Genomic DNA, 25,512 nt, shown 5'->3' with positions numbered 1-25,512 from the left:
TTAAGAAATAATAAATTATGACTTTGACACCATTCAAAGTGGAGTCTCTACCTTTTTTATTCTGAAATAATATTTTACTTTAAAAAAACCCCAAAAATCTCTGTTTGTGTGGCAAGAAATGAAATGGGTGCAAGTAGTCTGTTCCACTGTCATCAATTCATAGAATTAAGCTTGGAAAAGATCTCCAAAAATCAAATCTAGTTCATTGTTTTAAATCTCCACAAAAATCTTTGGAAGGGAGGCTTTCCTCCTTGACATAAAATGGTAAAATCCCTCTTGAAATTTGGCGTGAATTCTTGTGCTTCCCACTTTTTGGGAAGTTGAGTCAAAATAGCCATAATTGGTTTATTTTGTCTGATCCACAGGTGGAATGATCCCAAGTGGAATAGAAAGGGATCCAGGTGGTTTTGTTTTTTTTTTTTTTTTTTTTTTTTTATGGGACAGGCTAGATGGAACCAGTAGGGAAAAGGGCATTAAATGAGCTTTAAAAGGAGCAAGGAAAATGTGTTATAAAAAATGCTCATTTAGGGAAAAAAACCACAAAACAACAACAACAACAACAAAAACCCCCACAACAAGTTGTGTGGAGCAAAATTAATCAAGACAAAAAACAACGACCACATTCTTAATTGCTTTTATACACCAATGTTGGCAGCCAGGATAATTACCCAGGAAAAAACTGGAATTACTCAGTCAGGAGCATAAATTTTATCCTGTGGAGAAGTGGGGTGAGGATTCACCTGCTGATGATGGGAAATCAATATTTATAAACCCATTCCAGCAGGGTCGAGGGAGGAAGGGCACGGGGGGACTGTCAGATGTGGGATTATCCATTCCTGATTCCCAGACAACTCCGAAATCAGGGATTTCTGAATTCTTCTGGATCAATATTTGAACAGCACAGCACAGAAAGGGGAACAGTGGCTTTAGGCCACTCAAATCACCCCAGAGATCCAAAGCTTCCATTCCCAAATCACTTTTCCATAATATTTATCCCCCCAAAAAATCTGCTGTCACAGGGCAGTTCATCCTGAGTGACACAACCTGCAAGTATGGAGCTGCCAGTCCTGAAATATCCTTGGAATTAAAAAAATAAACTAAAACTCCTGGTACCTCCAAATCTCTGCAAGGAGCACAGAGAATTCTGTCAGATTTGGTTTCTTTACTGACTTTGGACGTGAACTTATCCTAGGAAAAAGTTTGTGGTTGAAGCCACAGGGACAGGAAACTCCAAATTCACAGAGGATTTTAGTCCAATCCAGGAAAAAAAATCATGGAGTCAGTGTTTTAAAAGGGCAAATCCTGAAAAGCCAAATCAGCTGGGAGAAGAAAGGATGAGGAATGATTAGGGAATTTTTAAAAGCTTTTCACAGTAGACCAGAGATCTCAAACAGGTAAGAACGAGGTTTTATGGATGACAAAAATCCACTTTTTTGTGATAGATTTGATGGACAGGAAGGGATGTAGATAATGCCCAAATTCCTTTTTTCCTGAGCTATTCCCACCCCTCTTTTTTCCTTCCCCCATGGGTCTTGCAATGGCCAAATGGGGCATTTTGTGAGCCTCCTCCAGCTCCCATTTTCCTTCTTTTTTCAGCCAAATGGAGAAGCAGAGATGAAGGAACCCATGGAAACCCCCAGGCTTCTCCTGCTAAACTGGATCCAGAGGACTTCAGGAGATGGATCAGAATTTCCTTCCCACCCCAAACATTACCTGAGGACAATCCCCACGTCAGTAAATACAGGGATGCTCCAGGAACAGCATCCCAGGACAACAAAATGCTGGAATCTGCCACCTCCTGCACTCTGAAATCCGTCACTTTGGGCAAATCCACTGTTGGAAAAGCAAGGAACAAAGCTCAAGGCTGGAAACAGCTTTGGAGACGTTTCTGTTTCCTAAATCCCGTGGTTCTGGTGAGAGGAAGGACTTCCTCCAGCACTCCAGGTGTTTTCCAAGAAGCTGAATCAGACCAGGTTCTCGTTTGGTGGGAATTTTGCCAGATCTTCAATCTGGGCTCTAAACTGACTGAAATTTGAGGTTCTGGGGTGAGTAATGAAGGTGATTTTTTTGTTTTTCCCCAGATGCTCCCTGAAATCCCAGTGCTGGCTCCACATCCCTGACTTTCTCCATTTGATCTCCAAACCTGCCCCTTTGGGCAAAGCTCATGAGGGATGTTGGCCTTTACCTGCTGGAAATGGTCAAGATATTGCATAAAGAGGGAAATCCAAGATAATGTGCCACAAAACCAGGGATTATTGGCAGGGGAAGATAGGGAAATCCCAATATTCCTTGGTAATAAGAAGAAATGATCAATGCCTATTTTTTTGGTGGGATCTGAAAAGAAACAAAGATGGGGCTTGGAGCAATCTGGTCTATGGAAGGTGCTGGAAGTGGATGATCTTCAAGGCCCCTTCCAACCAAAACGTCCTGGAATTCCAGGAGTAAGGCAGGAATAAGGTGTCCATCAGCCAAAATTGCCTTTTTTTTTTTTTTTTTTTTTTTTCTTTCACTCCCCATGGAGATACTCTCATCCCAATCCATGAATCCCTCACTCACAGGTTTTGGCCGTGAGGACTGTGGGGATTCCCTCCTGTCCCTGTCCCACCGCAGACACGGAGATGGTGTAGGTGGTGTTGTCCCTCAGTTTGGGAATTGCGAAGGAAACGGCTTCTGCCGGCACCAGCTGGGAGGATTCCGAGTCGCCTGGGAGGAGACATCCCAAAAAAATCCCCACGGAAAGGGACGTGTCACGGTCATTGCTACAGCAGCTTCACACACATCTGACAGGACCTGGCCAGGGAGGGGAGTCAGGAACTTGCTTTGCCCACAGGGAAACTGAGGCACGGGCAGAGGAGAGATCCGGTTGCAAACACGGAAAGGAATTAATTTTTGGAATTCCCAAATCCCAGCTATATTTATATCCTTGCTTAGAGCCTAAAGCTTAGCTCAGAGTTGATTTAGAGGAGTTCAACCTGTCCCTGTGGACATTAAAGTCCCCACCTACCCTGACCACCCATGGAAAATGGGATTTCCTGAGTCAAACTCCCCATTTTTTGGGGCTCCTTTTGCTCCCTGACCAACGGATCGGGATTCTTACCATTGGATGGCTCCCAGGATATCCTGTAGTGACTTATCCCAGGAAGCTTTTTCCAAGCCAGCTTCAAAGTGTTTACACCAGTGTTGGTAACCCTCAGGTCCTGGATGGCTGGGATGGGTTTGGAATCTCCAGAAGGAGCTGGAAAAATGAACCAGGAGAAGATTTCAGCTCAGTCCCAGAGCAGCACTATGGCTCCAAGCTGTGGTGGAGGAGAAAAATTTGGGCATTCATTCAAGATCTACTTTCCAAACATTGTCCAGGACACCAGGCTGAAATTCCTAATGGATCCATGGATTCCAAGCCAAGGAATCTTAACAAAATCTCCTACCACCCACATCAAACTGGTGACACGCAGAGGGAGAGACATGGTGTGTCTGGATCATCCAGACACATCTTCAAATTCCATGGAAAACTCACTGAGATGGACTCAGGTGAAAAAGACACTGAAAGGAGCCAGAGCTCCGTGTTGGAAGAGGCAAAGCCATAATCCAAGGAATTCCCAAAACCTCGAGTGGAGGCTGGTGAGCGACCCTGGGTGGTGCCTGTGGAGAGGCTCCTGCATTCCTGAGGTGGCTGTGGATAAATAACTCCGGGAATTGCGTTGATAAATCCAGGATTGTCCAATATGCCAGAAGAACACAATGTGCCACTCTGTCCCACGGGAACAGCCCTGGATTATTGCCACCAGCAGCCAGGGCTGCTCGTGCCTCCACCATCCACAGGACATCCTGAGTGGGATCCACCAGGATCACGGAGTCCAGCTCCCAGATGGATGAACATGATGATTAAACCCAAAACTTGGGTGTCTTTATCACCAGGCCCTGACCAACTGAGCCAATCCCCCGCCCATGACCAACCCAAGCTTTGCATCCCAACTCAAGGATGGGTTTTTCCGGCAGGATTTACCTGTGTGGTGAGTCAGGATCACCTCTGGCCCCTCGGTCCTGCTGAACACAGCCCGGACACTGACCCTGTACAGGGTGTTGGGCACCAGGTGCTCAATTCGATGAGTCAACACTCTGCTGCCCAGGTACCGAGTCCTGGAAACCTGTTTTCCTGGAAAAACAGGGACATTTCACAGCCTGGAGCTCACTTCCTTCCTCTCAAGGAAATTGCTGCACTGCTGTCCCACAGCTCTGGGGATGATCTCCATGAATAAAACCGTGAAAACAAAGAGGAGGAGCTTTCATCAGCAAGTTTCCAGGCTGTGGGATCTCTTTGCTATCCCCAAGAGCGGGTCAGGAATTCGGGAATGTGCCTGGCATGTCCTTTCCCTGCTCACCTTTGCCTGCTCCCACGGGGCTCCAAGTGAGTTTGAATTTGGTGGCAGCAGCAGTGGCACTCCAGGCCAAGGACAGGCTGGTGCTGGTGTGGGACATCACCTTGAAGTTGGAGACGGATCCCAGAGGAGCTGCAGCATTAGGACAACATCAGGAGCGTCCTAATTCCTGCCCAAAGGCTCATCACTGACATGTTAATGAGTCAGAATTGTATCAAAGGGTTAAAAGTGGTGTCTGCTTATCCTTGGTGTCTCCTCATCCTCACCTGGAGAGACACCACTCCCTGAGGTCATCAAGGAGCGCGTTCTGCCCAGATCCAGTGGGAGCAAGGCCAGGGCAGGCCAGGGTGATGGGAACATCAGGAGTGTCCTAATTCCTGCCCAAAGGCTCATCGGTGACACGTTAATGAGTCAAAATTATATCAAAGGGTTAAAAATGGCATATTTTCTTATCCTTGGTGTCTCCTCATCACTCCCTGAGGTCATCAAGGAGCACGTTCTGCCCAGATGCAGTGGGAGCAAGGCCAGGGCACGCAGTTCAGGGATCCATGGAGCCAGGAGACCCATATCCCAGTGCCCCAGGTGAAACATCCACCCAGAGCCCTCACGGCTGCTGAATATTCCCCGTTCTCTTCCTCACAAGGGTCAGACCATTTTCTCCATGTGGTATTCCAGGGTTTCCAGTCACCTGCTGCCACTTGGAACCTCTTCCAAGAATCCCACCTCTGCTCTTGGAGCAGCAGTGCTGCCTCTTCCCTGCTCCCAGGGCAGCAGCCCAGAAGTTTGAGAGGGAGGGACAAGGTTTGTCCATCAAATTTCCCCATTTCACATAAAAGATTGGCATCTGCTGCCTCTTGTCTGGGGAATCCGATCTCTCCAAATCCCTTTGGAATTATGGAATTCTTTGAGGCAGGAGACAGCCCTTATCACCAACCAAAAAAGAATGCACTGGGATGTTCCACCCTCTTTATCTTCCTATGGTTTCCCACAGCAGATTTTACCCAGAATTTCTATTTATCCGCTTTTTTTTTTTTCAGATGGATTCTAGCAATGTTGAGGATTTAATACCGGTGTGAATTTTGGGATACCTGGAAGCTCAGTGAGGGCTGATTGGGCACTTCACTGCTGGGGAGGGACTTTGAATAAGTGAGAGTGGCTTCACACAGAATGAGAGCAGGTTGAGGTTGGATTTTGGGAAGGAATTCCTGGCTGGGAGGGTGGGGAGGCTCTGGCACAGGTTTTCCAGACAAGCTGTGGCTGCTCCATCCCTGGAAGTGTTCAAGACCAGGTTGGATGGGGCTTGGAGCACCCTGGCATAGTGGAAGGTGCTGGAACAAGATGGGCTTCCAACCCTTCCAAACCTTCCAACCCGTCCAACCCACCCAAACCTTCCAAACCTTCCAAATTTTCCAACTCTTGCAACCCTTCCAAACTTTCCAACTCTCGCACCCCTTCCAAACTTTCCAACTCTTCCAACACTTCCAAACCTTCCAACCCTTCCAGCCATTCCAACCCTTCCAAACTTTACAACTCTTCCAACACTTCCAAACCTTCCAACCCTTCCAGCCATTCCAACCCTTCCAAACCCTTCCAAACCTCCCAACTCTTCCAACCTCAGCCAATCTGGGATCTTACGAATCCGAAGCTCTTCCAAGCCCAGAGCAGAGGAACGGGCCCACTCAGGGACACACGGGGTTGTGTTCTGTAGCAGCCACTCCAGCTCCCACCCGCACTCACCCGTCCTGGCCGAGGTGGTGATCCCGGGGCCCTCCCCGGAGCCGAAGAGCACGGCCAGAGAAATCACGTACTCGGTGTCAGGGGCCAGGCCGCGGAGCTGGTGGGACGTCACCGACTTGTTGAGGGCCAGGTGACGGGGACGGTCCTTGCCAAAGAATTCTTTGGAAGAGAAAATAAAACATAAGAGGAGGAAGAGTCTGGAGTGCACTCTGTGACATCCTGGGAAAGCCACCCTGTTCCCGCTGCTGGAGGGCATAATTCAGAAGGAAGGAATTTCCTCATGGAAAGGGTGGTCAGGCCTTGGAAGGGGCTGTCCAGGGAGGTTTGGAGTGCCCATCCCTGAAGGTGTCCGAGGGACAACTGGATGTGGCACTTCCATCACAAGGTGGGGATTGGGCACGGGTTGGACTTGGAGGTCTTTTCCAACCTCAGTGATGCTGGGATTCCATGTGCTCACAAGGGCAAGGGAGAGTTTATTTATTTATTATATAATAATATTTATATTTTAATATATATTTATTTATTTAGCATATTATTTATATATTATTTATATATTATTTAGATATTATTTATATATTATTATATATTATTTATATATTATTTATATATATTAGTTTAATATATATTTATTTAGCAAGGGAGTGGTAATTTATTGTGGAATTTTAATACCTAAATGACCGAAACCAGTGAAGAGGAACTGAATCCAAACCATCTCACATCCAGAGGAATCTGGGAACATTCCCTGTCTCCTTCCTGGGGACTCACAGTGGTGGGCTGGGGCCAGGCTGGATAAACAGGGCCAGGAATAATCCCTGAATTCATTCACTCAGGAATTGTGGGAGAGGCTGCTTGGAGCAGTTCGTGAGCTGGGTCTGCCCTACTCCCAGCACTCCTGAGGTTTTCCCATTCCAGGGAGAGCAGAGACCGATCTCACCTGGTGTGGGACCCCAGGACACCCTGTAGCCAGTGGCTCCCGCCACCGAATCCCAGGACACCAGGAGGCTGTTGATGGAAATCTCGCTCACTTTCAGCATCTGGACGGTGCTGGATGCCACTGCAAGGGAGAAGAGTTGCCCAGTTCCAGCGAGGTCCCAACAGCTTCAAAGAGGTCCCCAAACCCCAACGACGCAGGGAAGTGACAGAAGTGACACCAACTCTGTGCCAGCACCCCCATGTCTGCATGGGCTGAATGTCACCCGTGCTGCAGGACACTCACCCGTGGTGGCCTTGCCCGTCACCACCGGTCCCTCGATGTCCCCGAAGATGGGGTTGATGGTCACCGTGTGCTCCACGCCCGGCTCCAGCCCCTGGATCATGTAGTAGCTGTAGGAGCTGCCGAGGGTCACGTCCTGGATGCTGCCCTCTGTGAAGGGAAACGGCGTCCCCAGGCTCAGCCCACCCCGGGTGGGTGCAGGTGGAAATAATCCACATCCACCCGGGAAGAGCTCAGGGGTCACCGAGGCAACTCATGGATTTGCAGAGCAAAGGGAATAAACCAGGGAAACCCCCAAGCCGGGCACGTTGAGGTCTGGAAGGGATCCCATAAAAGGCCACAGCCTGCCTAGCCCTGAGTGACTCTGTGCTGGAGTCATCCTGCATTCCCTTCGGGAATTGAGGCCAGCGATGCCCCAAACCCCATTTTTAATGTCCTTGTTTGTGGGCTAAACCCAGCTCAGCTAAACGTGCCTGGCAGGAGAATTAAAACCGAATTCCTGTGGATCCACCCGATTCCCAAGAGCAGGGAGGTGCAGGCAGCAGGATGCTGAGGGAAACCGCTAAAAGAGGGAAAATGCTTTTTCCAGTTTGGTCACTGGATGGTGCCACGTCCCCGTTTTCTGTTCCAGCAGCAGCCGGAGCCCCACCCCCCTTTTCCCACCTGCTCTCCTCATCCCCCGTCCCCACAGCTCCCGTCTCCAGTTTGTGTCTATCTAATCTTTTTAAAAGTCAGACGAGGAAAACCGAACCCCTCCCGTGCTTGGGACAGGCAGCAGAGTCCGGGTCCCGTCACTACATCCCTAATCCCGGGATGGGATGGAGTGTGGGAAGAGGACCCAAAGGCTGGGGGCGAGGGGCTGCCCTTGGGATTTTTCCACGCCTGGAACTGGGGTGAAAAAACCTGGTAGCAAGTGAAAAAGCAGCTGGGAATTCGAGGTGGAGGTGATGTGTTCTTCCTGTTCTACCTTAAGGAGGTTTTGTCCCACTGTCCCCTCAGTGTCCCCATTCCCAGACCAAGCTCCATTCCTAGCTGGGATAATGGGCACAGCATGGGCGAACTGCTGAGTTTTGGGGTTTGCTGTGAGAAAAAGTTCATTACAAAGCCATAAAAGCTGCTTTAGGTCTTCCCTGTGAAGATTTTTCCCTCCTGGCGACCTTTGGAGCTGTTCTCCCACTAATCTCCCCCTCCCTTTCCTGGTGGGAAACGTCTCCTTCCATTACAACCAGCAGAGTTGAGAGAGAGGAAAATATGTTTTTTATCCAAAGCCTGGGATAGAGCCCAGGTGTCCTGACATCCCTGAGCCCCAGAAACATCCATCTCCCAAGGCCAAAATCTGCCACCAAACTGGAATTCCTCACTCCTGCTCCCCCTCCCAGCACCAGGGAAAATATGTTTGGGTTCAGGGCAGGGGAAAAGCTCCAGCTGCAAAGGTGGGTCTGTCTCTGAACTCCCAAATTTGCCTAAAAATGAGGATTCTGGGGGATGCAGCCTGGTTTTGGTGCTGCAGAGAGAAAAGCAAAATGAGCACAGGCACTTCCAGGCTGTCCCCCCAAAAATCATGTACTCAGCTGTCCCTCCAAAAAGAGTAACCCCAAATACTCAGGGGCTGTGGCAGCTCTGCAGGGAGGGTTTTCCCAGCTCCTCTCACCTATTCCAAGGTTGCTCAGGTCCAGTAAATCCATGGAATACTAATTCCATGGAACAAAGCTGGATATCCACCGGCCTGCTCCATGCAGAGCCAGAGCAGGAATTTTTGTGTCCACGGCAGAGAAAACTCCACTGGTCACACACCCCCCCAAAAAAACCCCTCAATTCCCTCTGGGCAAAAATGGAATCCAATCCAAAGTGCATCCAACACCTTGGGAATCTCACAGCTCCCATCTTTCCATGCTCTGCTGACTGATACACACCCCCACCCCTGTCCATACCTGCTGATGTCCAGGTGAGCCTGTACCCCGTTGCTCCCCGGACAGGGCTCCACCTGGCCTGGAGCGTGTCCGTGGTCTCGTTCTGCAGCAAGAAGTTTTCCACAGGCAGGAGCTTCACTGGAAGGAGGATGGGAAAGAAACTTTTCAGAGCATCCACTTGAAATCCCTCCATGAATGTCCCTCCAGCTCAGCTGGGTGAAGGGAACACCTGAAAGGAGGTGGCCTGACTGGGCTCTGCTCCCACAGAATGAGGGGCAGGACAAGAGGAGACGGCCTCAAGCTGTGCCAGGGGAGGTCTGGGTTGGATATGGGGAAAAATTTCTTCATGGAAAGAGTGGTCAGGCACTGGAAGAGCTGCCCAGGGCAGTGGTGGAGTCACATCCCTGGAGAAATCCATCCTCCATCCCTGCAGGGATTTCAACGCCACATGGATGTGGCACCTGGGGATATGGCAGTGCTGGGAACGGCTGGATTCTGGGATCTTGGAGGGTTTTTCCAGCATTAATGATTCCATGAGAGGGATTTCCAGGAGCTCCTGCCCAGGGGCTGAAGGCATCTCATAAACCAGAGGTAGAACAGCCCAACCTGTGACTGTCCAGGAACAAACACCTCCCAGCACCAACCTTGTGAAACTGTGGGCACAAAACAGGAGGGAAAAGGATCTCCCACATTCCCCCAAACTGCAGGATGGGGTTGAGGATGTCCATGAGGGAAGAGTTAGGACGGAACTGGGAAGGTCTTGGTGTGCGAGGGCATGTCTTGGGTTGCAATATATAACCAAAAGTGTGTATTCTATTTTCCATCTGTCGAAACTGGTTGGGGAGGGGTTTGCTTTTTCTCGTCTATAATCCATTCCCCATAACTCCAGGGAGAGGGGCAGGTGCCTTCTGTTCATGGCCCAGCTGTTAGAACCAGGTGGGACACGGTTTCTTTATCCCTTCCAGGCCCCATCCTCCCTCCAGGGAATCTGCTGTTCATGGGCCATCCAGGCTCACTGCATGGCTGATACAATTCCAGCATCCCATTGGGAGAGGCTCCACCCAGGGGGAGGAGCCCAGCATTCCCACCTGGATAAAAGCTGAGATTTGGAACAGCAGCACAGCCTGTTTGCACTGGATTCCCAGAGGAAAACCAGACCCGGCTCAGCACCACTGGACCTTCAGAGGAAAACTTCCCCCTCCTGCAGGATCATTGCTCCAACAGAACCACATCTGTCACTGCAGGAGGACTGGACTGGGCTGCTCCCAGCACCCTGACCAGCAGGGGGGCAGCTCGTGTTCTGACCCTGTCAGGGTTTCCTTTTTATTTCCATTTTTTTTGTACTATTACATTTTTATTTTAACTTTCCTAGTAAAGAACTGTTATTCCTATTCCCGTGTCTTTGCCTGAGAGTCTGTTAATTTTATATATATATATTTATATATATATTTTTATATATATATAAATTATAATAATTCAGAAGGAGGGGCTTTACATTCTCCATTCCAAGGGAAGCTCCAGCTTTCCCTGGCAGACACCTGTCTTCCCAAACCTAGGCAGGGCACCAGCTCTGAGGTGGGGACACAACACCTGGGGACAAAGGGGACCGACCACGGGGTCACAGCTCTTACGTGTCCTCCCCAGGGCAGCCACGGGCTGGCTGGGGCCCTCAGGATACACGGCGTAGATGCTGATGCTGTATTCCCTGTCCTCCTGCAAGTTTTCCAACAGGTGGGAAGAGACATCGCCCCGCAGGATCTGCTCAAGGGTCATCCCAGGCTTGTTGGCTGCAAAATCAAGGAGAAGAGGGATGGTGAAGCCTTTCCATGAGGCCAAATCCCACAGGGAAGTCTTCACACCATGGAGGTGGCTCAGGGGCGTGGTTGGAGTCTCCCAATCCATGTGGTGTTGCTTGGAATTCTGGCTGTGCTATCCCAGCTCTCAGATCCCACGGAGGGGAGTGGGAGGCATCCCAAAGGCTTGAACTCATCCCAAATCCCCACCAGAGCAGGCACTTGAGCGGGAAAAAAAACATCTGGATGTGCCAGGGCAAACAAGGAAGTCACAGCGTCATCCTCAGCTTGTTCTTCCAAGGAAAAGTCCTTCCAAGACTCTCCTCTATCCCAGATGAACCATAATATTTGGAAAAGTTTATCCTGGACTCTTTACAGAGTTATGCCAGGAGTTAACAGCACCTTCCCTGTCCTTGGATCACTGCTCCTTTTAAACCAAACGCCAAGAATAATTAAGAAAAATTGATTTAAAATTGGTAAAAATTAAAAAATAATAAAACTCACCCCTGGGGATGTAGATCTTGTAGCCCTCCAGTTTGCCCAGGGGAGGTGTCCAAGCCACCTTCAGGCTGAAAAGTCCTTCTTCTATCACACGGAAATTGGTGACTGGAGGCACAGGAGCTTTGGGGACAAAAAAACAGGGCAAAAAGTGCCGGAATAATGGAAAAGATCCTTGGAAAAATCTTTTGTCTTCAGGGACAGAGACACAAAGAGGAGAAGCACCAACTCTCCCTCAGCTGCTTCCTTAAAACAAAAACTCCCCCTCCTACCAACCCTTTTCCCATTTGAAAATAGGGATGAAATATCCCAAGGCAGAAAGTTCGTGAGTTTCCTCTGGGAATGGTGTTGGGATCTGAAATATCCTCTCACAAGCAGAGGAAGTCTACCCTGGGCAGGGGAAACTCTGCAGTTCTCGCAGACTGAGCAGGAATCAAAGCCATGAATCAAAGCCTGCTTTGCTCCCACAGCCACAATTCCAAGGGAGAGGAGCCCGTTTGGATCCAGCCAGCCATGGCAGACGGATTTATAGCTCCTGCCTCTGGCTTCGTGTTGGGGATAATAAGAGGAGAGATCAAACGGCTTTATTTCCACCCATAAAGACATTCCATCTTCTTCCTGGCAAGTACAGATGAGTCAAACCTCATTGAGGAGCTTTATTTATTCATCCTGTCAGAGATCTCCCCTCCAGAAGACAAACAATTCCAGACCTCGCAGGAGGTGTTGGAGGGGAGAGGAACAAAAGGCAGGGAAAAGAAAGGAAAAATGCTTTACATAACTCCTTGGGCAAAGCAGGATCTGTGCTTCGTCCAGGGATGTCAGTGGGATTAGTGAACCCCTTAAACTCTGAGAATCCCTAAAAGCAGAGATGATAAAAGCCCAGTCCCACGTTCAAATGTTCTCCTGACTATCCCCATATCCCTTCTTGGGAATGCAGATCCCTCCTTTGGGTGGGGACACCCCTCAAAGCCACCCTTTGAGGGTCAGCAGAAGAGATTTGCCCCTGGACATTGATCTAGGTGAGTGACATCAATCTCTCCTTCAATAATTGGGGGTGTTTTGTTAATTTTATTACAATTACATTAATATAATTACATTAATATAATTACTTTAATATAATTACTTTAATATAATTACTATAGTAAAATTACTTTGATAAAGTGCACAATTCTGCCCTACCTGGTGATTTTAGCTTCTCTACTGTGTAGTAAATAATTCTGATTAAGATCTTTTTATCTACTCATTTATCATAGGAAATAATTAATTTAAATATAAATATACCTGGTTTGCCATCTTTAATCCTTGGACAAAGGTTCAAACACACCTCTGTAATTCCTTAGATTTAATCCATTGACAATCTGGGGTTGGGATTGGATCCAGCCCCATCCAGGCTCCTCTTGGAGGAGTTTGTAAAGCCAAGGAGTCCTTCCTGCACCTTGGGACTCAACGGGAGCTTCTCTAATGAACTTAGAAGCTCCAAACCTATGTCACCATCCATCCATTCATCTCCCATCCATCCATTATCCATCTCACTATCCACCCATCCCACAATCCATCCCTCCCTCCCTCCATCCATTCATCCATCATCGATCCATTGTTCCCTCCATCCATCCACCCATCCATCTATCCATTCACCATCCGTCCATCCCTCATCCGTCCATTCATCCTTCATCCATCTGTCCATCCCTCTGTCCATCCATCCAGCCATCTATCCAGCCATCCACCCTTCATCCATCAGCCCTTCATCCACCTCTCCATTCATCTCTCTGTCCATCCATCCACCATCCATCCATCAATCCATCCACCATCCATCCATCTTTTATCCATCCACCTGTCCATCATCCATCCTTCCCTCCATCATCCATCTATCCTTCATCCATTCACCTGTCCATCATCCACCCATCCATCCCTCCCTCCCTCCCTCCTCTCCAGCTTTGGGGTGTGTGTTTTCCTCAGGGATGTCCCAGGGGACACTCACGTGTTTTGGCTTTGGTGGCTGCCGGCTCCCCGAGGGCTCCTCCGTAGCTGGCCCTCACCGTCAGCACGTACTTGGTGCTGGGCTTCAGACCTGTCACCAGCACCGTGGTCGTGTCCCCATCCACCTCCATCTGTCACACGCGGGGGGACAAGGGACACCATTACACCACCGCAGCACAACATCAGGTGACCTTCTACATCTGCTCAAGGTGACTTCCATGAGCAGGAGCCTCTTAAAACCCTCACCCAGGTGTTGTGATCCTCAAAACTGTGGAATAGCCCATGGAATAGCCCAGGAAATAAAACATGGAGAGTGCATTAAGGGTAAAGGTGATCTCAAATTACTTCGAAGAAAACAAAAGGGAAACAACCAAGAAAGCTCCTTTTAAGCTCAGAGAAGGAAATTTTGATCTATCCTGAGGGCAAGGGATGGAAACAGAACTTCGGGATCTTGTAATAACAGCGAAAACACAGAGGCTGCCAAGGATGATCATTCCAGTTAAATACAATTTTAATAATTAATACAATTAATAATCTTCACCTTAATAATTTAAGCTTTCATAGCTTTGTTCTATTATTAGGAATCAAAGCTTTTAGGGCAAATATCTTCTACCCTTCAGTCTTAACTCTCAAACTTGGTGCGCTGTGGGATGAGCTGGAGCAAAGGGCAGCATCCCTCACACAAGGACATGGAAAATCCCAAAACCCACAGAGATCTTACCAAAACTCTGGCAGCAGGAGGAGCAGGAGATGCTGCCAGGGAGGCAGGATGGGATTGAGAGGTGGCATCATAAAGATAAGGAGAGAAAGGATGGGATATTGGGAAGATTGGGTGCCACCTCCTAACCAAACATGACCCCACAACATTGGAACTGAAACCTAACACTGGGAATTGTAACTGGCAGATCTCATGGTGGACCCACACCCAGTGTGGATCTACACCTTCCCTTCAACCCTCAGGAAACCCTGCCATTTCCATTGTGCCCAGGAAGGCTGAGGGACGTGGTGTCACCTCCTAACCAGGCTGTGACCTCAACACAGGATGACCCCACAACATTGGGAACTGAACCCCAACTGGTGCCCTGGAAAACGGGAATATGGCCCTACCTGCCGCTGGTGCTCTGGCTCCGGCTGCCCCGGTGGCAGCAAGGGGTGGACATGGACACTGTACCCTGTCACCCTGCCCGTGGCTGCCACCCAGGAGAGCCTAAGGGAGCTGTGGCTGTGCTCGCTGACACGCAGCTCCCGAGGGCCCAGGATCTGCTCAGCTGCAAAAACACAAAGGAAAGAGTTTGGATCCAAAGTTCACGGATGGAGTCAACAAATTCCACACGGAGAAAGCCGTGGGTGTCCCCCAGGCTGGGAGCACAGGGACACCTTGGATCGGTTTCCAGACAGGGGATGCTCCAGCAGAATTTTTTATGGCCAGTTTTTTGACAGCACAAAGCAGGAAACCAAAATTGGCTCTGGTTATGCTTCCCCAGTGAAGACCTGGATAATGCATGGGGCAGCAGCTCCTCTCTGTCCTTCCTCTTCCCAACACTGAAGAAGTGTGCCAGGAAGCTTGGACTGTCCATGGAATGTCACAGGAAGCCTGGGTTTTCCATGGAATGTCACAGGAAGCCCTGAAGGGCTGCAGAACCACAGAAAAAGCCAAAAAAAGGAGAGAGACCCTTTTAAATCTCAGGTGATATTCTCCCTGTTTCTACCCCAAGCTTTTAACTCAGCTTCTCATGAACTTGTGAGCCAAGAAGGGGCAGGAATTCAGTGCCATCACCTCTGGATTCACTGCAGTGTCAGGATCTCTTTGAGGAGAGGTCTGGATCTCTTCAGAGACCTCTTTGGAAAACCCTTTGGCTGCTCTTTGCACCTTCAGCAGGGAATGAAATTCTTCCCCAGACCCTGAGCTGTGCTGTCAGAATTCCTGCTCCTGACAATCCCACAGTGAAACGCCCCAAGGAGCAGAAACGCTGCTCCATCCCATTGTTTAGTCCAGCATCAACATTCCCAGGATCTGGGATCCCTAAACAAACCACGGAGAGGCAGCCACAAGAAAAAACACCCAGGAGCACCGTCCCAAAGCAGGAGCAGCTCCATGAGCCAGTTGCTCCTCTCGGATCACCCAACCCCTCAAGCTCCCTCAGAGGGAAGCTCATCCCCATGGAAACGCATCCAGGGACCGGTTTGAGCAGATGGAAAACAGGATCAAGGGAGAGCCTGGACACACCTTCTTGCACCCTCTGCCTGACAGGACGTGGCGGCTCCGAGGCGGTGAAGCAAAGCCTCCGAGAGAGTTTGGGAGCCACGTTTGGGAGCAGCTGGAAATCCTCCACGTAAAGCACGTGCTCCGCAGTGGGATCTGAAGCAATCCTGCCCAACTCCTTCTTGTCAGCATCCTTGATCCCTAGGGGAGGGAAAGAGCAGGAAAAGAGGACATCAGATACCATCCATGGGGCAGGGCAGGCTTGGGAAAGGGGGAGGAACATGCTGGGCCTTGAGTTTGACACCAGTTTTGGGTTGTGCTGCCAAGGAAAAGGATGGAACGAGGAATGGAGTCTCAAGCTGGATGGGGGAAGCAGAGGAAGCCTCTTCCACCAGGGAAAAGAGGTCAGGGTTTTTCCAGAGGTGTCATAAAGATTGTCTCAGTGCTGCTAATGGGCTGATAGGTGGAAAAAAAGGGAACAGGGCAGGACATTGACCTTCTCATTGGATACAGAGACATTCCTGTGCTGAGCAGACAACAAGATTTTGGGAGGCCGTTGGAAAATTCCTGAACCAATTGGCTGAACCAAAAAAAGGGGGAACAATCCAGCCAGCCAAGGAATCCTTCCCCAGTTTTTATCTTACATTGGTTCAAATCAACCTGGTTGCTCTTTGTATTGAAACCCCACCACCATTCCTGTCATTCCCTGAAATAGCTGGGGAAGGGAAGGATTTGACTGGTGGAATTTCACTCTTGGGGATGGGGGGAAGCCAGTGGAACCTTCCCTTGCTCATGGAATTATTCTGAAAAACATTTTTTGAGTCAGTCTCTGAACCCCATTAAGAGAAACTTCCAGAAGCAAAAGCATTTTCGATTTTTTTTTTTTTTTTTTGAATGTCACATCACATTGAACTCCTCCCAAATTCCCAAGTGGCTCTGACAGATACAAAACCACTGATTCCCACTGAATAAATCAGTTATTAACTACAACAAATATATCCAAGAACACAACGATTTTCCTTGACTTGATGTGGTTTCCAGAGCCTGGCGATGGGAGGAGTTTTTAGGAAGGGGACGCTGTGAAAATCAGGAATACTGCCCAAGGAGAAAAACAAAGGGGGTTGGGCACACAGAGGGTTTTGGTGGCCACACGTACCCACAGCAAACACTGTCACCCCCTCATCCTGCAGGATCCGTGCTCCCTCTTCCACGGAATCGCTGGATTTCCCGTCCGTGATCAGAACCACCACCTGCAGGAGTTGGGATAAGAGCCAGGGAAGAAATAGGCTGTCTTGGGTTACGTAACCAAACCCAAAATTTATTCTATTCCATCTGATGAAACGAGTTGGGGAGGTGTTTTCTTTATCTCTTGTAACTCCAGGGGGAGGAGGGGGGTGCCTTCTGATAATGGGCCAGGTGTTAAAACCGGGTGGGGCAGTGCTCCTTATCTCTTTACACCCTCCAGGGGATATCTTTTGGTAATGGGCCTTTAAAGCTCATCAACGACATCACACATTACACCATCCCATTGGGAAGTGCTCCTCCGTGGGGATATCTGCTGTTAATGGGCCATCGAGGCTCACCAATGACATCACACATTACACCATCCCATTGGGAAGTGCTCCTCCGTGGGGATATCTGTTGTTAATGGGCCATCGAGGCTCACCAATGACAGCACACATTACACCATCCCATTGGGAAGTGCTCCTCCGTGGGGATATCTGCTGTTAATGGGCCATCGAGGCTCACCAATGACATCACACATTACACCATCCCATTGGGAAGTGCTCCTCCGTGGGGATATCTGCTGTTAATGGGCCATCGAGGCTCACTAATGACATCACACATTACATCATCCCAGTGCTCCTTATCTCCTCCATGGGGATATCTGCTGTTAATGGGCCATCGAGGCTCATCAATGACATCACACATCACATCATCCCATTGGGAAGTACTCCTCCGTGGGGATATCTGCTGTTAATGGGCCATCGAGGCTCACCAATGACATCACACATCACATCATCCGATTGGGAAGTGCTCCTCCACGGGGATATCTGCTGTTAATGGGCCTTTGAGGCTCACCAACGATATCACATATTACATCACCCCAGTGTTCCTTATCTCCTCCACAGGGATATCTGCTGTTAATGGGCCATCGAGGCTCACCAATGACAGGACACATTACATCATCCTATTGAGAGATGCTACACCCAGTGGGAGGAGCCAAACCATTACTAGATAAAAACTGAGATTCAGGGACATCAGATACTGGTTTTTCCATTGGATTCCCGAAGGAAAACCAGACGCATCTCACCATTACTGGACCCTTTTCTACAGGACCATCTCTACTCGAACAGAACCATATCTGACACTCCAGGAGGGCTTACTTTGGACTGTTTCCAACATCAACATCAACCAGGGTGCCAGGCTATATTTCTGACTCTGTCAGGGTTCCTAGATTTTTTTTTTGTTTGCTGTGTTTGATTTTTTTTGTACTACTACATGCGTATTCTTAATACTTTTAGTAATGAACTGTTATTCCTATTCCCAAATCTTTGCCTGAAATGCCTTTGATTGCAAAATTACAATAATTTGGAAAGGAGGGGGATTTACATTCTCCATTCCAAGGGAAACTCCAGCTTTCCCTGTCAGACACCTGTCCTCCTGAACCAACACATGGGCACAACATCAGGAGGTCACAGTGAGAGCAGCAGGGTTTGGCACCGATGAAATCCCTCTCTTGGAATTAAATCCTTCAAAAACCCGGCACCCCTGAGGGAACTCACAGGGAATCATTCCCATGAGCTGGGAAGGCAGAGCTGCTCCCCTGAGGATCTTCTCTGCACGGCCCTCATGCCCTTGTGTGTCATCTCTGCTTGGGACAGGAACTCCAGGAGGAAATTCCCGCCAGCACAGGGAGAGGATTCATCCCTACAAGTCCTCACGAGCAGTTCCTAAAGGAGGACTAGGTTTGGACACTAGGAAAGAATTCTTCCCTGTGGAGAGGGACAACTTGCAAGATCACTGTCTTGGATTGCAAGGCAAGACGTAACCAAAAGTGTGTATTCTATTCCCAATCTGTTGGATCTGGTTGAAGAGATATTTTTTTCTTTATCTCAGAACATTGTTAATGGCCCAGCTGTTAAAATCAGCTGGGGCAGTGTTTCTTTATCGCTTCCAGGACCCATCCTCCCTCCAGGGAATCTGCTGTTCATGGGCCATCCAGGCTCACTGCATGGCTGATACAATTCCAGCATCCCATTGGGAGAGGCTCCACCCAGGGGGAGGAGCCCAGCATTCCCACCTGGATAAAAGCTGAGATTTGGAACAGCAGCACAGCCTGTTTGCACTGGATTCCCAGAGGAAAACCAGACCCAGCTCAGCACCACTGGACCTTCAGAGGAAAACTTCCCCCTCCTGCAGGATCATTGCTCCAACAGAACCACATCTGTCACTGCAGGAGGACTGGACTGGGCTGCTCCCAACACCCTGACCAGCAGGGGGCAGGTCGTGTTCTGACTCTGTCAGGGTTTCCAGGATTTTTTTTGTTTGCTTGTCCTTTTTTGTACTACTGCATTTGTATTTTTAATATTCCTAGTAAATTTTTAATATTAGATTTTAAAATTTTAAAATTTATCTTAGTATTTTAATTTTTAAATGTTCCTAGTTATTCATACTTCCATATATTTGCCCGAAAGCAAAAATTGCAAAATTATAATAATTTGGGGGGAGGGGATTTACACTTCCCATTCCAAGGGAAGCTCCAGCTTTCCCTGGCAGACACCTGTATTTCCAAACCAAGACAATCATGGAGCAACAGGATAAAGTGGGGATGGCTTCCCACTGCCACAGGGCACGGCTGGATGGGATCTTGGGAATTGGGAATTCTTGGCTGGGCTGGAATTCCCAGAGCAGCTGTGGCTGCCCCTGGATCCCTGGAATGTCCAAGATCAGGTTGGACATTGGGGCTTGGAGCAGCCTGGGACAGTGGGAGGTGTCCCTGTCCACAGCACAGGGGTGGCACTGGATGATCTTTAAATTTCCTTCCAACCCAAACCAATCCAGGATTCTGGGATGATCCAGCTGCTCCCACCTCAGGAGCTCACCCACCTTTGCTGCCTCCTGTCCCAGGGTGTCCTGGTGGGACAAGGCCTGAGCTGCAAAAACCAGGGCTGAGCCTGTTTGGAGGCTGCTGCCTTTGAAGGAGAGATCCTGAACTGCATCCAGCATTTCTTTGATGGTCACGTAATCCGTGAGCTCAATGCTCATCCTGGAATGAGAAATGAGGAATGGGAATAAAGAACAAGGGATGCACTGAAAATGGCCACAACCAGAAATAATGTTGACATTTCGTTTCCACTTGCCCAGAGAAGCTGTGGCTGCCCCTGGATCCCTGGAAGTGTCCAAGACCGGGCTTGGAGCACCCCGGGGTAGTAGGAGGTGTCCCTGGCCAGGGAAGCTGGAATGAAATGGTCTGTAAGTTCCCTTCCTACCCAAACCTTTCCATGGATTTAACTCATGCCAAGAAGTTCTCGTCACAACGGGCAGGAGATGAGCCCTAGACTGTGGTCCCACAACCCGGGATCGAAAACTCGCAATCTGAATGCTAAACCCATCCTTCCTGCCCTGAAAGAATTCCCTGTGGCCGAGCACCTCCGGATTACGCTGCTGAGGGTTCAGCTCTCACTCAGAGCTGCAGTAGCTCTTCATCCATGAGCCGGATCCCAGGAATCCCGGAGGGAGTGGCAGGAGGAGGATGGTCAGACCTACCTTGGTGTCTCCCCATAGAGAGCCAGGCCCAGCCGGACGCCTCCTCTTCCCATCTCCACCTTCTCGAAGGATCTGGCCGTGCTCCCGATGAAATCCCGGAGCAGCCGAGAGCTCTCCTTCCCTGCGCTCTCTGACTGCCCCACCAGGAACAGGACATTGGCCACCTCTGCTGTCCTGCAGGCTGAGGGACAACAAGAGGGACAAGGAGGCTCATCCCACACCATGGAATGAGGGAAAACCCACAGAGTCACCGGAATTCCCAGGATACCCAAGGGAAGGAGACGGGTAGACCATGTTTAGGTGCTTCCCAGGTGTTGTATTGTCCCTAATTTCCTCCTAATTCCTCATTTGAATGTTTTGGCCCAAGAGAACTTCCTCATCCAGAGGTCCTCCATCCTGGGAAGTGCTCAAGGCCAGGACTCATCCCACACCATGGAAGGAGGGAAAACCCTCAGAACCACTGGAATTTCCAGGGTACCAAAGGAGATGGAGAGACTATGTTTAGGTGCTTCCTAGAGTTAACAGGTGTTGTGTTCTCCTTAATTTCCTCCTAATTCCTCATTTGGATGTTTTGACCCAGGAGAACTTCCTCATCCAGAGGTGCCCCATCCTGGGAAGTGCCTGAAGCCAGGACTCATCCCACACCATGGAATGAGGGAAAACCCCCAGAATGTGAATTTCCAGGATACCCAAGGGAAGGAGACGCAGAGACCATGTTTAAGTGCTTCCCAGGTGTTGTGTTGTCCTTAATTTCCTCCCAATTCCTCATTTGGATGTTCTGACCCAGAAGTTCCTCGTCCTGGGAAGACCCCAAGGCCAGGACAACCTGGGATTATGGAAGGTCCCTGTCCATGGCAGGATTGGATTAATCACCCCTAAAAGGCCCCTTCCAACTCCAACTATTCCATGGTTTTCAGCACAAACCCCAAATCCCAGCTCCATCAGGTGTGCAGGACACTCTGGAAGCAAGGGAATTCCAGATTGGAATCCCAAGCCTGAGGATTCCACATTCCCAGAGCCACACACAGACCCCTGGGCCAGCCATAACTGAAATTTGGGGATGTGGCAGCTCTGCCATCCCATCAACCATCCTGGGATTCATACCAGGGACAGTGAGGAGGTGTGGGACCACCCAGCCCTGGGCACGAGCAGAATTTCGTGCACAGAATGAACAATTGGAGTGTTTTTCCCAGCTATCCCACGACAGCTCTGATGGCAGAGGACGGGCAGGAGTACAGGGAAATTTCCTTAGCCAACAGCAAGGCATTTTTCCCTTCCCAGTGTTCCCTCCCCAAGTGAATTCCGTGGTTTTTTTTGGATTCCGTAAATCCATTCCATAGACAGGAATCTGATGACTCTTTGGGATGCTTGAACTCATGAATGCTCTGCCAGGGATACGGAAAATTTGTATTTTCTTCGGAATTTCTCTCCCTTGCAGGCAGTTATTCCAGACCCTGCTGGAGGAGGAGGGTTTGGATCTTCCTCACTGGGATCGGGCTCCACCTTGTCCCATTTGTTTTTTCCCTATTTTGTGTCATTTTGGGTTTTACCCAGCCTTGACTTCCACCTGCAGCTCTGGAGCCCCAACTCGCTCCAGCCAGGCTGGAGAATCTGTCCTTGTCTCCAGGGAGAGGAGCTGGGTGTGCTTCCCAGGATTCTGCTGCACATGGAAAACCTGCTCTAGCCTGACCTCTTCAATTCCCTGGATCCCCAAAGGGCTTGGAAATATTTGGGATTTGTGCTTCATTGCTGCGTCCCTGATCAATCCTCTCTGGCCACCAGCAGGAGAAGGGATCATTTTCCAGCAGGAGAAGGGATCATTTTCCAGCTGTGGATGGATGTTACCCAAGGATTTTGGGGGTGTTCTTCCTTCTTCTTGCCTCCTGACGCTGAGTTCTTCCCAACATAACTCTGTTTGCTGCAGGAAAATAGGGATTGGCTCTTTCTGGGGTTAAATTTGGAATATAAAGCACTTTTCCTTGAGGCAAATAGGAGATTATTATTTTAATTATCCTTCCCAGAGATCTCCCTGTCCAGGGTGTTTGGAAGCTGCCCATGGATCACCAGGAGCTCCTTCCCCACATGTTGCTTCCAATTTGGATCGATTCCTTTTCCTCATCTTTGGGGTTTTGATGTCCCTGGTCCCACAGAAAAATGGAGGGAAGCAAATCCCAATCCTGACCTCCCTCCTCAGGACTGGTGGAAACCCTTCAGCAGCTTCCCAGGGTAACCACATTCTGTATTCCCACAAGAAATTCCCAACAAAACCCAGAACTGCCCACCTCTTGGAGCTAATCCAGGAAGTTCAGGTCTTCCTGCTTTTTTGGCCCTGATGTTGGAAAACATCCTCAAAATCAGTATCAGAGGGGTCTTTGCTGCCTCATCCACATCCCAAATTCCCGGAGAGCTTCCTCCATCCATCCATCCTGATTTCTGAGAGTCTTCCTCACCCCACCCTCAGGGATAACGAGGAGGAAAACAACACATATGGGATTCCAAAGGTTGGGATGGTGACATTTTCCCACTAAGGTGACCATCCCAGCCCATTCTGGGGTCTTCCCTTTTTCTTTTTTGTTGTTGTTGGAGTTTTTTTTGGTTTTTTTTGTTTTTGTTTTTGTTTTTTTTTTTTTGGGGGGGGGGGTGTGTTTGTTTTTGTTTGTTTGTTTGGTTGGTTGGTTTGGTTTTTTTTCAAATAATTCCCAAACCCTAAAAATTCCTGCTTGGATCAAGGACCGGAGCGGAGCTGTCATGGGAAACGTGGGACATTAAAAGATTTTTGGATTGGTACCTTCTGGAGAAAATCCCACCCCTGGACAGCTCTATTAATCACAGGGGGATAGGATTGGATTTGGAATTTTCCATGTGCCACCAAAACGATCCTGTTCCATCCATCATGGCTCTGCCAGAGATGTCTCCAAATGTTGATTTATTGCCCCGCTCCCAGCTCGGAATTAAACAGCATCAGAGTCAAGTTTATTGGTTAATTGATGGACAGGGGCCTAATGAAGTTAATTTCCGAGCTGACGCTGAAGATTCCATTAACTCCTTGTTGAATTTCAGGGATTTAGATGGATTTGCACCTCCAGACCTGGGAGTTGTTGGGAAAAGGAGGATCCCTCCCAATCCTGGGAGTTCTGGATTCACTCTGGAGGATCCTCCCAACGATCTCCCACCCCGAGACCAAAAATACAGCCTGGGCCATCCGTGAGGATATTCCCGGGAATTCTTTTTTCTCCTCCTTTTTGGATCCAGCCCCTCATCCCCAAAAGCTCTCTGGGGCCTTGCATGGAGCCAGGGAGGCGAATCCTTGTGCCATCCCGACCCCCAAAAAAAGCAGGGAAAGGATTCAAGCCTTCCTTGAGGCTTTTCCTCTCCCAGTTCCTGTGTGATGGCTGGAACCAGGCCTTGGAATCCAGAGGAGGAATCAGGAATTGGGATTTGTTTTCCCTTTCTCCCTACTATTTTTTCAGGCAGGGCACCGAGCAGAGCCCTGATTCCTCCATAAATCCCAGAGCAGGAATTCAGGCCCTAAATTCCTCTGTTACCCAGATGATCCCACACCTAAGAGGATCCCACGCAGGAAATTAAAGGCACCACAGCTCCACCCGACAGATCCATGTGTGGATCCACGCCAGGAGCAGGAAAACCTGCTTGGAAAAGGGATTTTCCTCCCTGAAGTGTCACTTGTCACTCACCTTCGTGGACAGCCCCAGCTCCAAAGGGCGCTGTGGCCACCGCCAGGACGAGGATCTGGGCACACAACATTTCCCTTGGGAAGCAGCTCCTGGAAATCCCTGGAAGTCAGCACAGAGCCTGGAGAGTCCCTGACCTGCAGAAGGAAAGAGGTTGGAGCTGGGGCCACCTCAGGGTGAAGCTTTATTCCGGATAAAAAGGCTCCTCTTGGCTTGGAAAACAGATTAAAATCCACAAATCCTTGAATTCCTTCATTTCTTTGCTCGTGCTGAGAGTTCAGCTTTCCCTCCCTTTCCCAACACCCACCTGAAGCAATTAATATGAAATGGGAATACTGGTGGTGGAATAAACGCAAGAGGAACTCCCCACTTCCATTAATCCTGGAGAAAAGGCCAGGAAAATCAGGAATCACCTGCAGCAAATCCTTTTCTCCAGGCCCCTAAATCCAGGATGACCTTCCTTGAGGATCCAGCCCACCGTGCCAGAGGAATCTGGAATTTTGGTTATTGCTGATGGTTTAATGACTCCCCAAAATTCCCCCTCTGGAAAACAGGGAATTCTCCCGGTGGAGAAGAAGTGGTGCCACCAAAAGGAATTTTATTTATAAAGCCAAAAGTTCTTCTCCTGTTCTGAGCCTCACCTGTCCCCAGGGGAGCATGGACAAATTCCCAGGTGGAAATTATGGATTCAGGGGGGAAAAAAAGAGTCTCAGTGGCTTCATCCAGCTTCACTCTTTTCCAGGGATTCCATTCCAATTAACACCAGGGATTAATGAGAATAAGGAGTCCCTCTAAGGTTCCTGTGACAAGGAATGTTCCCAAGGAGTTTGGGATTGGAGGATTTCAGCTTGGAAGCTTCCAGAGGAAAAGTAGGAAAACACTTGGAGGGAGAGTCCTGGGAATGACCCCCAGACCCTCCTCTCCTTTTTCCTTTTATGGTGACTCCCCATAAAACAAGATTTTACAATAAAACCACTTTTTTAAAAGTTAAATTTAGAGGCTTTTCCAAGCAGAAAATTCCAGTTGGGTGTTTCCTGGGAAAATCATCTCCAGGCAGAACCTTCCTCCCTCTTCAAGAAGCACAATTTGAGAAGAAAAAAAAAATGTTTGGTGCCTATCCCTGAGCCCCAATTCCTGCCAGAAATCCCAGGAGAGGAGGGAAGGTTTGGGGTGGGTGACTCCAAAGGGGAATTTTGCTGGGAATCGCGGCTTATCAGAAGGATTCATGGAACAAAGAACGGGATATCTGTGGTTTTGTCACTCTGCTGCCACACGTGGCACCCAGGAGGGTGTTTGTTCCTCTCTTTTCCCTTAAAAAAGGTGGAATGGGATTATACATCCCC

At 49.1% G+C, this 25,512-nt stretch overlaps 1 protein-coding gene across 1 annotated transcript in view; it reads right to left on the bottom strand.

Annotated features, from left to right (window-relative positions):
* LOC136361535 (collagen alpha-1(VII) chain-like) overlaps positions 1-24,259 on the bottom strand; it is a 62,212-nt gene extending 37,953 nt beyond the window's left edge. Inside the window, exons 1-18 of the mRNA XM_066319535.1 lie at positions 24,173-24,259; positions 20,478-20,658; positions 19,818-19,977; positions 16,864-16,957; positions 15,732-15,908; positions 14,612-14,772; positions 13,506-13,635; positions 11,534-11,650; positions 10,868-11,023; positions 9,258-9,374; positions 7,330-7,476; positions 7,048-7,167; positions 6,114-6,272; positions 4,380-4,508; positions 4,004-4,153; positions 3,098-3,235; positions 2,557-2,703; positions 1,714-1,833 (exon numbers count right to left, since the gene is read on the bottom strand). Coding sequence (XP_066175632.1) covers positions 1,714-1,833; positions 2,557-2,703; positions 3,098-3,235; positions 4,004-4,153; positions 4,380-4,508; positions 6,114-6,272; positions 7,048-7,167; positions 7,330-7,476; positions 9,258-9,374; positions 10,868-11,023; positions 11,534-11,650; positions 13,506-13,635; positions 14,612-14,772; positions 15,732-15,908; positions 16,864-16,957; positions 19,818-19,977; positions 20,478-20,658; positions 24,173-24,242 — 2,473 coding nt within the window. The 5' untranslated portion in view covers positions 24,243-24,259. The remainder of the gene's footprint in view (positions 1-1,713; positions 1,834-2,556; positions 2,704-3,097; positions 3,236-4,003; positions 4,154-4,379; positions 4,509-6,113; positions 6,273-7,047; positions 7,168-7,329; positions 7,477-9,257; positions 9,375-10,867; positions 11,024-11,533; positions 11,651-13,505; positions 13,636-14,611; positions 14,773-15,731; positions 15,909-16,863; positions 16,958-19,817; positions 19,978-20,477; positions 20,659-24,172) is intronic.
* Between the last annotated feature and the right edge of the window lie 1,253 nt (positions 24,260-25,512).

The sequence above is a fragment of the Sylvia atricapilla genome, chromosome 5 (assembly GCF_009819655.1).
Source record: "Sylvia atricapilla isolate bSylAtr1 chromosome 5, bSylAtr1.pri, whole genome shotgun sequence".
NCBI classification, from domain to species: domain Eukaryota; kingdom Metazoa; phylum Chordata; class Aves; order Passeriformes; family Sylviidae; genus Sylvia; species Sylvia atricapilla.
Note: the sequence above shows the minus strand (reverse complement) of the source record. Positions and strands in the feature narration are given on the sequence as shown.